Below are 14,021 nucleotides of genomic sequence, written 5' to 3'. Positions count from 1 at the left end.
TCTGTGGCATGCACATAAAACAGGATGCAAGGCATAGAGAACTTAGTTTCATCTCTGTCTTAGAACTGGTTTAATGTGGCTTTGGTATTTGAGTGTGAAGAGGAAGCTTTGCCCTGTGTGTTCATCATGAAAATGCATCTCAGTGAACTGAAGGGTTTCCTGTGTACCCTTCCCCAAAGCTCTTGCTCCAAACAAGACACGTTTATGTGGCTTTTCTCTTCAGAGCTTGGAATTGTCAGCCTTAAACACATAGATGAGAAACCTGAGAAGCATATTTTTAGCAGATAATTCAAAGTTCTGTTTGTGAACTAGGTGTGTTTTAATACAACAATTGAGCATTTGCATATCCTTACTGGTTTGTGGATTTTTTCTTTTTTTTTTATTTGGTGGGGTTTTTTTGGTTTTTTTTTTTTTTTTGAGGAGGAGCCATTGGTTTAGTGTTGGTTTCTTTTTTTTCTTTTTTTCAATTTTTTTTTTATTTTCTGCTTGTTTGTGTTTTTTTTTTTCCAAATAAATTGTAGCAGTGAATGTGCTCTAGCTCACTGGCTTTGGATATGTCCTTGTTTCCTCCCTGAATATGATAGAGCTGTTATGCTTTAGCTATTGCAAAGTATAAAAATATTAAACACCAAACACCAGGCCAGAAAGAAATGTGTCTGTCTGGAATTCATAAATTCTTATCCTTCAGGGCTTCCCAGGCATTTTGCAGTGGTGCAAGGAAACTGTTTCTGTAGTTTAGCTCAAGGTTAGAAACCTCTTAGAAGAGAAGTGTTATTTTTTCTCTTTCCATGTTTGTGGTCTGTTGAGGGCAGAGGAGCTAAAGAGAGCACATCTACTGTTTCCAAGACACTGAACATATAATCTGGGTGAAAACAAATCAAATCTACTCTTGAGACTTTCAGTTTGAGTCAAAGAATAATGAATTAGAGGAAGTGTTAATGTGTTGTTAAAGAGCAGCAAAACTGAAGAGGAAGGATGAGGTGTTGTGATTGATTATAGTACCTGCTGCTCATCTTTCACTCTGCCATTTCGTATAGACACATTAAGAGAGATTAAAATACATTGAGGATACCTCAGGGACATCCCTCCATTTGAATTTCTAAGTGTCCCTGTAACATGCTTGAAAAAATAATTAGACTAAAGGGGTTAATAGCATAGGTAGGAAAAAGAGAGTTACTGATGAAGCCTCCTCTACCCACAATGTCTTCTGCAGAGTCAGTGCCTGACCAGTATTACTACATTTAACATCTACCTCTTTATTCTGGGCTGTAGTTGAGGCAATAGTTGCTACTACAGACTTTGCCAAAGGCAGAATCTGCCAAAATGCTTGGAGGATGGTACTGCACTTGTTGCTGCCCCTTTCTGCTTTTCTGTTAGGGCAACACTGTCAGATATTATTGTGTGACACAATTATTCTTAATAGTGCACTCATACTTTTTATAAAACTTCAACGTGTATTTAATGTATTTTCTCAAGGCAGTCTGTGAAACAGGAGGTTGCATGTATAAAATATACATGGGTGTGTCATCAGAAACAGAACTTGAATAGAGATTTTTTTCTAAAAAAAATCATGTGTGTTTAAAATTTGCAAGAACCATCTTCAAGTGGAGGTGGAATTCCTGATTGAAAGAGTTTGCTTCATCATTAAACTCACTGGTAGTGGGTCTTCATTTAGTGGTAAAAGAAGTTGGGGTAAATTTAATGAATTTTGTGTTTTGTCTTGCTTGTCTTGCACTTAATTGCAATTTTAAAAAGGTTTTTTTTTTTTTTTTTTTTCTAGTAATCTTCTACAGAAACTTTGGATTTATCTGCCAGGACCATGCAATAGAAACATACATGCTTTTGTATCTGGGTTGTAGTACAGGTAGAACAAAATCTGTAATTGTATGGAGATAGCAGAAGCTGTGGGAAGCCACATCAGTGGTACTGTTGCTCTAAGCAAGATGAGCAACATGTTGGGAAAATTGACTCTTAGCTTTGAAAGCTGTCTAGGTTTGGTTTGGTTTCTTTTCCCAAGTGGTACACAAGGCTAAGCAAACACTGCACAGCGATATAATGTGCACTGTATTTTAAATAAGCATATTTCCAGACTGGTAATAAATAACATAAACATCTTGCTCTTACAATAAGAGTTTGAAATGAGCTACTGGCTGTTCGATCTGTATCAGGGCTATGCCAAATACACAGATCAGCAGGAACTCCTTCATGTGCCTTGGAAAGAGAGAGAAGCCATGGGTATTATTTTTCTGTAATAAAAAGTTTGCAGCTATTCAGGCTGCAGTGTCGGTCTGATCTCTGGTTCTGACCTTGCACCATCCAGCCTTTTTCCACCACAGCCAGTGCTCCCAGATGGCCATGAAGTTGACCTTTGAGAGATGTGTCTATTGACTAGTAAATGAGAGAGAGCCCATGTTGTTGTCGGTGAATAACTTCTCATGCAGCCTCAATGTTTTCACAGAGACGAGTCTGGCAATGGGGTAATGGCAGAGCCAATTCTCATTCCTGCTTCTATTCAGCTTCTGTTCAAAGAGGAGGAAAAGAGAGACTCTACCAGAGCCCCAGATGAACTTAGTGGAGCTGTACAATGAGATCTTTTGTTCCCTCCCAGGAGTACTACTACATGTTTTGAACGCTTGCAGTCCATTTGTCTTTTGCTACAGTTTAAATTCATTAAAGGATTAAATGGGCTGAAGATAGCAGGCAAACCCCAAGAGTATCTCTGCAGCCCCATAGTGCTGTGTGTGAAAACAACATATGGGAAAACATTGTTTAATCAAATTGTTTGTGTTAGTGATAATCTGATCCTTGTAGATGAGCCAGATCTGTGGCTTATTTTGGAGCTGGAAAAGGTTTCACATCACATTTTTTGCTGTAAGGCAATTTGCATTTGTTTTGAGGAAGTCAAGCTACTTTGCTTTTAGGTCCCACCAAAAATGTAGATTCACTGTAAACCAGTGCAGGTGAGGATGTGATATGTTGTAAATAAACACTGTGAAGAGAGTCTAAGGTCCAGCTAATTTATTGCATGAAATTACTTTCCTCGTGACAGGTTTATGATGTTTGAAGATGCACTGAGCCTGCCCAAGCCAGCTCGGCCTGGTGTCATTATCTCCCACAATCAGCACTAGGCAGTGCTGACATCTGCGTCCACATTTTACACTCTTAGCGTGGTCATCCTTAGCCCTGTGCTTTCCAGAATGACAACTTTTATGGGAATTCAGCGTGTTTCCCTGCTGCTTGTCACTTGGGGCGATGTTAGGTGGTTTTACTGGGGCCTCTAGTGGTCTCACACTGCATGACTGCTCCAAAGCTGCTGTTCGGGAATGGGGAGCGAGGATTGCTTTCCTCCCGCCCCATGGATAGATTTACCCAGCTACAGGGCAAGGGCAGTGCCATACAGAAAATTTATGCGGCTTCTAGTGGAGCATTTCACACGGAGTTAGAACGGAAAGTACTGAAGGAGCATAAATGAGTGGTAATAAACAGCAGCAGAGCGTGAAGGAGGAGATGAAGGTTAGCCTGAGGAGTCTGTGTTGGGCAGTGGTCACAGGCTGGTTTCTCCCAGCTGCACAACTCAGATTTTTAGATTAGGAAGTTTTCAGGACCCTGATAAGGACAGAAAGATAGACTGTATTAAGGAAAGTATAGAATTAAGGCAGGAAAGGGCAAAACATTCATGTAACAGCATCAATACTGCCCCCCAAAAAAGGATTTTCTGTGTAAACAAGACAGTTTTGAGCTCTGTGTGAGCTTGAAGGCTTTCACAGGCCATGGTTCTCCTGCCACCAGACAGGGTGTCATGGATGAAAAATTTGGTCCTTTTTGTCAGTACAAATAATCTTTCTTGATGTTGTCTTTGAGCTGTAGTGTAAGTTTTAAAATCCCTTTGCAACTAGTTTTACTTGGAAAACCTCTCAAACCAAATCCAGCTCAATGTTATTCTCCTTGTAAAGTATTTTTTAACACTTCCCTGAGGAAAGACTGTGCAGAGTCCAAAGTGTCTGGCACGGCATAGTGAAATATCATTGTGATAAGAGAAACTTGGGAGTCCTGACTGCACTCAGCTCAGCAGGTCTGAACTAGGGCTCTGTCAGGAAATGCTGCTCCTTTTTGTGACTGTGCTGGAAAGGCCAGGCAGCTCTGGCTCTGGTGAGCGTTTTCCATGGTGCCTGGGTGGCCAGCCCTGCTGACTTGGCGACACTGAGTGTTTGTTGTGTCATTGCCACACGGGTATTTTTTTTTTCTTTCTCCATTTTTTCATTGTATCCTGCTTCTTCCAGGGTGTGCCTGAGTAGTGAGTCAGAGTGAAAAAATAGTGCTCTTGAGCGGTATGCAGGAATGTGGCTTGTTCACATAAAATAAAGGTTGATGCTTCCTAAGTTTAAAAAATGAAATTACTGGCAGTGTTAACTGGAAGTTCCTCTTTAGAAGAGGATGGGGTTTTTTTTTTTTTTTTGGTTTTTTTCAATTCAAGCACTGCTCTCGCACTTCCATCTCCAGTTCCACCCATGTCAGTTAAGTGTTGTGGTTTAACCCCAGCTAGCAACCAAGTACCCCATCCAAAGCAGCCCACACCAGCCACTGTGGAGGAAGTTAACTCTGGTGAATCCAGCGTGGTAGGACATGGAACTGGAGTAGGATAACAGTTTGGGGTTTACTTGTTGTTTAGTAGTTGTTTCAAGTATTATGCCTTGCCATTATCAAGTAAGCACCCTGTTGTCTTTATAACCTCCTTCAGCAGGATGGTCTCTGAATTACACGTACAACTTACTGGGCTATGTGAATTATTTAAGTTTGTTGAAACTTTTCAGCCTTTCTTCTGGCTGAAGTTTTTTGGTTTCCTCAGTTGGAGGAATGATCCTACTAAACTATGAGATGGTCTGCAGCACTTAATGCCTGCAATTAATCAGGACCTGCAGGTCTGGGTGAAACAGAACTGCTACTGGGCTGCATGGAAACATTTTAAACTAAACATTTTAAACTGGAAGTCGCTGGAATTAAATCTAATGGTGTTCTCTGAGGTCAGTGGTGAGACAGCTGTCAGTTGCAATGCAGTCATGTTTGGGTTTTGATGTCTGTATTTTTCTCTTTATTTTGGATATGTTGCCCAGAAAACTCCTTGCTCCTAGGCTAGCCATCTGAAAAGCAGATACAAGTTAAACTTGCAGAAAAATCAAGGAAAAACGAGGAAAAACGAGGTTGCTCTAGTATGTGTCATCACAAATACCTTTTTGGTGTCTCATCTTGGTTTTCTTACAAGGCTTTGTCTTCCACAGCACTTTCAGTTCATTGGAGGTGCTGCACAAACTAGAATGTTCTCATATGTTTTCATAAAAACCTGTGGAAAAAAATTATATTTGGCCTCTCTTTGCAGAAAATCTTGCTTCAGGGAAGTCAGAATTTAGAAATGTCAGGGGCAAAGTATAAATACATGCAAAGTGGAAATAGCCTTTCCTCTTTCACATAACTGCATAACAGCTGAAAATAGCCTGTGCACAGTTGTGTGTGGCTGTTCCAGGGCTCTGCACAGCTCCCAGATACAGCAGGGTGGCCTAGGAGGCTCCAGCCCCACCCAGTTCATAACAAACACCAGCTCACATTTCTTTCTTCCGAGTTCTGCATCTCCATCTGGTCCTGTGCAGACTCATTGGCAGAGCTGCCCATTTAGGGTTAAAAGAAGACTCTAAACATCTTGTAAAAACTTAGTGCTGTTTGTAAAAGTAGAGCTTTTTTACTGTAGCATAAACCCACTTACAGCAAACATTCTGTGAAGTGGTGTATTGTGTATGTGCTGTGAGTACCTGCATAAAATACCAGAGGGAAAACAGGTGGAACTGACCCTTGCCACAGCATATTTTCCATTTTTCATTGGAAGTGAGTGCATCATGTTATTGAGGTTATCTGGAGATAATTTGAATGAAAAAAATAACAAAAACACAGAACTGTTGTGGAATGCAGTTAAAGTCAGTTTAACAGAGTAAATATTCACTAGAAAGGGGGAAAAAATTATAACCAACCCCAAACTCCAGCACTGAATTCAGAAAGTAATCACTCCTCAATGAAACTATGTCATGTAATTAAATGTTATCTTCTCACTTAGTCTCCTGTTGATTATTTCCTCCTTCAAGTAGAAAGGACCTGATACAGGAGGGCTAAGTATCCACATATGCCACTGGAATTGGTAACTGAGCTGTTATGTTTGCACTCTTTCAGCACACAAGCTTTATTCACATTGTCTTTTTCCTTATTGGACAGTGAGCACAGGGGAAAACACCTGCTTTTCTTGGCTTGGCATATCCTTTGTGTAAATTAAAGGCTGTCTGGAAGTGTGCAAGAGATGTTTGCATGTGGCATTTGGTGCATGGTTCAGGGGTGATTGTGCTGGTGTTGCATTGATATTGTACTGGATGATCTTGAAGGTGTCTTCCAGCCTTGATGATGCTGTGTTTTGTAATAGTGCCATGATTTTCACTTGAAGTTTTCTTCTTAAATGCAGGGAAATGCTTTGCAGTTGAAGATATATGTAATTTTATTAAAAAATTGGAAAGTAGGGCTATTATGTTACCCAAGTATATTTTGACTTATTTTCCAGTATGATATATTTTCCACCCCAGAGCCCACACGTTATCCAGATAAGGCATGTTACTTGAACTAGCTTCATACAGGTTTAAGCACATAGTTCTGTGCCCCAATTCAGGTGAACTCATTCTTCTTGCCCAGTGCTGCAAGCTTAAAAACTTCATTAATTTGGAAATAATATGGAAATGAATGAGACGGAACAGCCCTGAGATGGGTTTCAAGAGACAGAAACATTTCATCTTTCCCAAACCCACCTTGTCTTCCTTCAGGACATTACTCTCCAGCAGAAAGGCGTCACTCCTTGCTGATTTACACTTTGCACTCCCAGGCAAATGGAAAGATGTCCCCAGGTGGAATAGCAGGCCATGCCTTAAAAATCCTAGCAAATCAGCAAGTATTGGAAAACTGTATCAGTCTGTGAATGCAATACTGGGGCAATCCATTTCCATTATTGCAGGGCTTCCTGAGTTTGACTTCTACTTACTTTGTATGACCTTGAGTAAAAGCTTTCTGTGGGAATACTTCCTGAATTAAGTCCATGCTAAGTAAGAGAGGGGTCTGTAAGTGGCCAGTTTAGTGCATCTTTGCTGGTTAATGTTTGTTGGCTGAGTGGTGGTGGCTGACAGCATCAGCAAAGCCATGATGATGGTGCTGTGTGATGATGCTTGTCCCAAAGCCCAAAGTTATTCATGTGGGACAACTAACCATAGCTAGACATAGAGAGGGAAAAATGGTGTGAGATCAGGGGTACTGCCTAGAGGGTCAGTCATCTTAATTATGCTGCTGCTTTGGTGAAAGGCTGTTGAGAAGCAGTTTGGAGACCATTGTGATAGCTTGGTCATATTTTCATGGAACTCCAGACCTGGGAGGATGGGTGGATGGAGACTGTAAGATCCGAAGGTACGCACTTGGAAGATCAGCTTTGAGAGGGATGAGATTAACTCTCTGGCTTTTTGCATCTTGAGTCACAAGGCACACAGTGCTGAGCCCACCAGAAACAGTAAGCAGCAACCTCAAGTGGTGTTCTTGGAAAGGGTTTGTGGTTAAGGGTTTTTTTGGCTAAGATATTTTGGTTTGCTCACTTTGACTCTTTAGCCATCCTTTGACCTAATATTTACATGAACCAAACCATGCTGTTTGTTTTGAAAACTGGAGCAGGTATGTTGGCTGCTGTCCACAAGGGTTTTCCCCCGAGCAGGAACCCCAACTTCATTAGAGGCACAGTGTGGCAGCAGAGCCAAGCTGAGCTGAAGGTCTGCACTGCTCTATTCCCTGTGGCTCTCCCAGTGCATGTGTAGAGCTGGCGTGTTTTAAATCCTGCTCCTGGAAATATCTTTCTTTGAGTTATCAAATATCAATGGGATTTGGTCTTTTCAGTCACTCACTATTTTTTAACAAGTTTTCCTGTACCGTGTCTTAATTCTTCCTGGATAAGATTACTTGTGAGACTAATACTGATTCCTCCCTTAGACAACCCAGTGTACGCCTGAGGAGGATGGAGCTGAATTCGGGTTGTATCACACACCACCAGCTCCTGGTCAGTTGTAAACTGCTCACACAGAGAGCACAGAACAGACCTTTTGCGCGTTCAAATGAATTCCTCAGCTCCTCTGGAACCTACAGACTTTGATCAGGCCCTAAGCGTGGCCGTGTGGCACATGAAAAAATTCCTTTGCCATAGCTGATGACAGTGATGGGTTTGTGTATACATTTCCCTCCTGGTTTTCAGTTGAAATGGTCAGCTTTTGGCATTTTGCTGTCTTTTCTTGCTTAAGGATGTTCCATCCCTACCCAAAGCACCACAAAAGTTAAAAAAAAATTACCCAACTGTATATATGAATAATAGAGATTTGTGTCATTGGAAAAGAAAAACAGGGATGGCAGAGCTCATGATGTATTTAATGCAAACACAAGGAGAATCAGGTGTTCAGTGCAAATATACTCTGAAATCATAAAGAAATGTTTTGTGTAAATTCTAAGTAATAACATCAGGTTGGAGAGCAGTTTGGTTCATGGCTGATGTTGAAAAATACAGCATGGAATGACTGAGTCATATAGGCTGATGCTTGGGCATGGGATCGTTTGTTTTGTGTGGTTATGGATTTCAGAAGGAAGGCCTGCCAGCTGCCAGTGGGATATGATTTTTTTAAATTTGATTTTGCACATAAGGTTCTGGAAAGTCAGAAGGGTATTTTGAGGGAATATTGCCAGGGTGTGATAAGCAAGTAGAATGTTGGGGTGCAGTTTTTAAATAATGTGACAGGAATTTTAGTGTAACTTTCCTTTTTGAGGTTGTTTGAGCATCCTTAATAAAAGGAAGCCCGCAGTCCACATGTGACAGTACAACAAAATTTAAAGCAGCTTGGTCATTATTTGCCATTAGATCAGATGCCCATAAAACAGGAATCATGTTCCTTTCTTCCAAGGGAAGAAATGGAATGCTAAAAAATGAAAGGTTCAGGGTATTTGCTAGTGGCATACCTGTTTTGCAGTCATACAATAATACCTGTTGTTCCTATTGCTCAGGAAGGATGTTGTTCCCCTAAACTCATAATTTGTGAAGAAGGAGATAAGAAAGTTCATTTTCAGGCAGTTCTACAGAAGGGAAGGTAATGAAGGATGATGGATTGTGAATGACGTCAGGCTCTTGATTCTTTGTCTGTAGGGCTGCAGAAATCACTGTAGCTTAGTCCTGTGGCATTTCTTGTTAATTTTGTTCTGCTTGTGAGCTCTCTTTCTTAATAAACATAACATCCTTTTGGCTTTGCTTGTAGATTGCCCTGCATTTCAGGGGATCTCACCTCTTACTATTCGGCAGCTGTTTCCACACAGCTTAGTTCTTCTGCTCTGGACCCTGCACAGCAGTGTCTTCCTGCCTTCAGAGTGGCTGTTTCCTCCTTGAGCTCTTCCTCAGACACTTCACAAAGGAATGCAGGAGTACTCTTGACCTGGGTGCAGGCAAATATTTCCTCACTTCCTGAATAGCCTTGCAGTTTGAGCTCTTAAAAGCTCAGGTTGAGGAGGAGCCTCACACTTGGATGTAGGACATGTGCATCCCATGTCATGTCCGTTGTGTGCCATGTTGTCCAGGCATTAGGTCTTTGATGCTTACAAGTGCTTTTTTTGCCTAGGAAAGTCACCCAAACTCTTTTTGCTGTGGCACTGAGACCATCACAGGAATAAGATTTTAATGGTATTTTCTGACTGCTTTTTGAGGGTGTGTCTGCTTGGACCCATGACTGGTGCAATGAGCTGGAGCTCCTTGTGGCACCAGCAACATGGCAGCTGGGGCAGTGAGTGATTTGGGATTCCAGCATTGCATCAGGGTGTTGTGAGATAGCTGCTTATTTGAGTTAACTCATGGAATTGGACAAATGGCCAAGAAATTTGATGGGGGTAGAGAAAACAAAAGTTCTAAGTGCCTTAGGTAAGACTGCTTCTTGCAGACCTCAGTCTGGGACTTTTACTTCACTCCTTTAAGCAGAATTTTGTGGCGCCACTTCATATGACAATTTATGGGCCAATTCTCACTCCAACAGGAAGGAAAATAGCTATTTGGAAGTAAAGTACAAAGTCTGAAGGCTAAAAATCATTCTCAAAGCAAAATTCTGCTGTGTTTGTCAGTGTTACCAGCAGAGGAGTTTCAGGCTGCAGTTAAATGGCAACTGCTGATATGTTAGGGATGTGTGCACACATGTAAACTGGATTTCAGAGCAGGTATCAAGTGCTTTGAACTTTGACTACCCTATGTTTGCTTCAGAAAATGGAAAACACTCTTTTGTGAGAAGTAATATGAAGGTTTATACAGCAAAAGAATGAAAGGAATATTCTTATTAATAAGAAAGACCTAACTGACATCTGCCTTTTTTTTTGTGGGACAGTGTTAAGGATACTAACTAAAGTGTGTTTTAACTAAGATCTTATAGGTTTGGTTTATAAATTTGTATGTGCAAAATAACCAACTTAGGTTATTCAAACCTTTTTTTTTTGGTGACAAAATAAACTACTTCTTTTTAGAACGTGGAAACTAACATTTTACCAGCATGCTTAAATTTTTTTTCTACTAGTTTGATGTATTTTTGGTGTTATTTTTATGTCAGTAGAAGTTTATATATGTCCTTTGCAAATTTGAAAATCTGAAGTTTTTAAAACAGATTTCTTCCTCCCTCATGTTAATTAAACCACTCCTTATTTTATTTGAGCTTCTAGTGGTTTTAATTACTATTTTTTTTTTTGTTTTCCAGGTCAGATGTACAGTTGCTTGTAAGTATCATTCTGTTGCTTGCTCTTTTTTTTTTAAATATAACTCCCCTTGTCTTAGTTGGCTTTAAGAAAGATCGAGCAGTATCAGCAAAGTATTTTTTTAAAAAGCTTCCTAGAAAGAATTTTTAGAAACAGCAGTTAAAAATATATACTCAGTTATTTTAGTAACTGTAATACCTACAATGCATTTAAGGATATGTAAAAATATAAATCTGTATTTAAATCCCTTTGCTCTTCACTTTGTGGAGAGTTCTGATAAAATCAAGTGCAGGTGTAATGTGCTTAGAAAGATGGGAAAATACACTTAAAGGCAATAAAAACCAAACAAACTCCAAAAACAAGACACACCAAGTGACGCCTTTAAAGAATATCTGAAGTGAAATTCAGTTTAGAGATGCTTTTCTGGCCAATATAATATGTTTTTATGTGGCAGAAATTTCTGAAAGTGTGTGCAAATAAATTCTACCTTAATACTGAACATCAGATTTAAATGAGTTAGCCTTTAAATTTTAGGGTCTAAGTCAAAGCTTTCTATGCTTTGGCCTATAAAATTGATGTAATGTTTCTGCCTCTAGATATAGAGCCATGTCTCTTCCCTACTGGATGGAACACATTGTGGGAGTATGAGAGGGGAAGAGGGGAATATTCTTAGGGGGAGAGAAAAAAATTGCTATGCCAGGTTAAACAAAATTTCTGATAATACATGAAGGAAACACACACATGGAGTGTGGCTGCAAGTTGTTTTAACTGCTTTCAAACAAAACTGTACTGAAAAGAGAGGTCATAGTAGCTTTCATCCAAACCATGTGTAGAGTCAGTGGATGGCTGAAATAATGTGACAGTCACTTAAATCTAGTTCAAATAATCTCACAGAAGTTAAGAGGTAAAACCAGGAAATGTGCAGTGAGGTTTCTGTAGAACTGGGAAAACAGAAGTGACTGTGGGTCTGTGCATGATATCTGTAAGTGACTGTATTTCTGCAAATGGGAAGTTCAGAAGTATTGTAAAGACTGAGTTTTGTGTTCTTTCAGGCACTGAGGATTGCAGCTCAAATAATGCAACTGCAGAACCAGCAACCAGTAGTAATGATAATTTATCCATAAACTCTGCCAGTGGGAACAGAACCTCTGCAGGTGGAAGAGTGGTCGGGGCTGCATCACTAGCTGATGAGACAAGAGGTGATCTAAGCACTGTAACACATTTGTGGTTTGGAATGTGACTGGGATGTGAATTTTTGGGGTGTTTTGCACTTCTATATCATGATTACAGTAGTTCAGCGTTGAAGGGGTATTAATCCAACTGCTGTACTGCAGTAGAGAATGAGGCCAAGAAATGCATCTGCACACCTGACTGGGAGTGCAGTTTCATGCTGTGATTGCAGCATAGCCTTGGAATAGTTTTATCCGTGTTAGACTGAGACTCCCTTCCCTATGACTTTTTAGGTTACAGGTTAATAGTTCAACTGATTGTGACATGGAGATTTGAAATGCATAAGTGATGGGGTGCAGCTGAAGTCCTCTGACTAGTAGAGAACATTTTATGTAACATATGTACAGGACAGATGTGGGAATCTTGCAGCTAGAAAGGCTCCTCTCTTTGGAATATCCAGTTAAGGAAAGAAATGTCAGCGTGTTGTGTGTCCCAGTCTTTGTCAGCACACTGCGTAGAGCTCACAGCTGAGGCAGCACAGAAATCACTGCTGCTCCTACACAGCTTTACTGCTAGAGGTGAGGTGAAGCTTGAGGAGTTGCAGTCGACGGCAGAGCTTGCAAGTGTGCCTTGCAGTAGAGAAAGGTGGCTTGACTGTTTTCTCAGGCTGATTTCTGTTTTACGCAGACTGGATATGGCAGGGAGGAGAGCACTATATGTGTTTGTCAGCAAATATTCTTGTAAGTTTAAAAATTTTTTTCTCTTTTCGTAGAATCCAGCCTGATTTATAACCTCACAGCAGAATCCATTGGTGTGAATTCTGTCATCTTAAAATGGATGGTGAATAAAAGTGGTGATGGCCAATACACATACAGGATAGAGGGTTTAAATTGTACAGATAATACAGCTCTGAAGAATGAGACCAGTGAACCCAGAGCAGAAATTACTGGGTTAATCCCTGGGACACTGTACAACTTCACAGTATTTGCTGTAGTAGCAGCTACAAGTGATACAGAAGGAGACGGAAGTCCCATAGACCTGTATACAAGTAAGTCACAGTTTTTTGCATTCTTATTGCTGATGGTCTGTGCTTTGCTGTGCAGGACAGAACTTTTCCCACCTGCCTGAGGCTATAACTTAATAGCAGCCTTAACTGGGCCAGATGCTAGGAATGTATTGAAGAAACATAGCCTTGATTTATTTATTTACTTATCAAACACCAAACTCCCTCTAACCTCCCACCATAAACCAAAAAATCCTCCACAACAACTACTAAACCAAAAACCAACCAATCAACCAAACTGAAATTGCCTTCATTGCCAACCATACCTTCCCTTTCCTGTCCACCTCTCTGGATTCCCTGGGAGCTCTGCTTCAATGATGACCAAAGCTTCTCCTTTGGAGTGTCAAAGGGAGGTAGATGCCACTGAGCATGGCTTGTCTTCAGTTCTCCCTTAGCTGCCCAGTGGTGCAACAGCCTCCAGGAATGCCTGGTGATGTTCTTGGGGTGCTCTTGCACTGTGGACCATGAGTGGTGTGAGGGGAGTGAAGCCCTGGTGTGGCTGTGTTCCTTGTTTCCATGTCTGTGAGCAGCTGTTCTTGCAGGCTAATGAGTTGTTGCTTTGCCTTTCACAGGGCCCAGCCAAGTTCATGATCTCAAGGCAGAATCCATTGGTGTGAATTCTGTCACCTTAAAATGGATGGTGAATGACAGCGCTGCTGACACCTACACGTACAGGATAGAGGTTGTCAATGGTACATTTGTGAAGAATGTGACATTCAATGAACCCAAAGCAGATATTGATTGGTTAATCCCTGGGACACCGTACAACTTCACAGTATTTGCTGTAGCAGCTGATAATGAGACAGAAGGAGAGGGAAGTCCCATAGACCTGTATACTAGTAAGTCACAAGTTTTTTGCATCCCTATTGCTAGTGGTCTGTGCTTTGCTGTGCAAGACAGGGCTCTGCCCACCTGCCTGATGTTGTAATTTAATAGGAGCCTTACCTGCTAAAAATGAGTGCTTCAT

The 14,021-nt window shown here is 40.8% G+C and overlaps 1 protein-coding gene across 4 annotated transcripts in view; it reads left to right on the top strand.

The window, feature by feature from the left end:
• The window catches only part of PTPRJ (protein tyrosine phosphatase receptor type J), an 82,176-nt gene that overhangs the window by 35,677 nt on the left and 32,478 nt on the right, over nucleotides 1–14,021 (top strand). For 3 of the 4 annotated variants that reach the window (XM_074543328.1, XM_074543331.1, XM_074543329.1), the window contains exons 2-5: nucleotides 10,824–10,842; nucleotides 11,874–12,020; nucleotides 12,764–13,039; nucleotides 13,627–13,893. In XM_074543328.1, coding sequence (XP_074399429.1) covers nucleotides 10,824–10,842; nucleotides 11,874–12,020; nucleotides 12,764–13,039; nucleotides 13,627–13,893 — 709 coding nt within the window. The remainder of the gene's footprint in view (nucleotides 1–10,823; nucleotides 10,843–11,873; nucleotides 12,021–12,763; nucleotides 13,040–13,626; nucleotides 13,894–14,021) is intronic. The other variant, XM_074543330.1, reaches the window with a different exon arrangement.

The sequence above is a fragment of the Zonotrichia albicollis genome, chromosome 6, assembly GCF_047830755.1.
Source record: "Zonotrichia albicollis isolate bZonAlb1 chromosome 6, bZonAlb1.hap1, whole genome shotgun sequence".
Taxonomy (NCBI): domain Eukaryota; kingdom Metazoa; phylum Chordata; class Aves; order Passeriformes; family Passerellidae; genus Zonotrichia; species Zonotrichia albicollis.
Note: the sequence above shows the minus strand (reverse complement) of the source record. Positions and strands in the feature narration are given on the sequence as shown.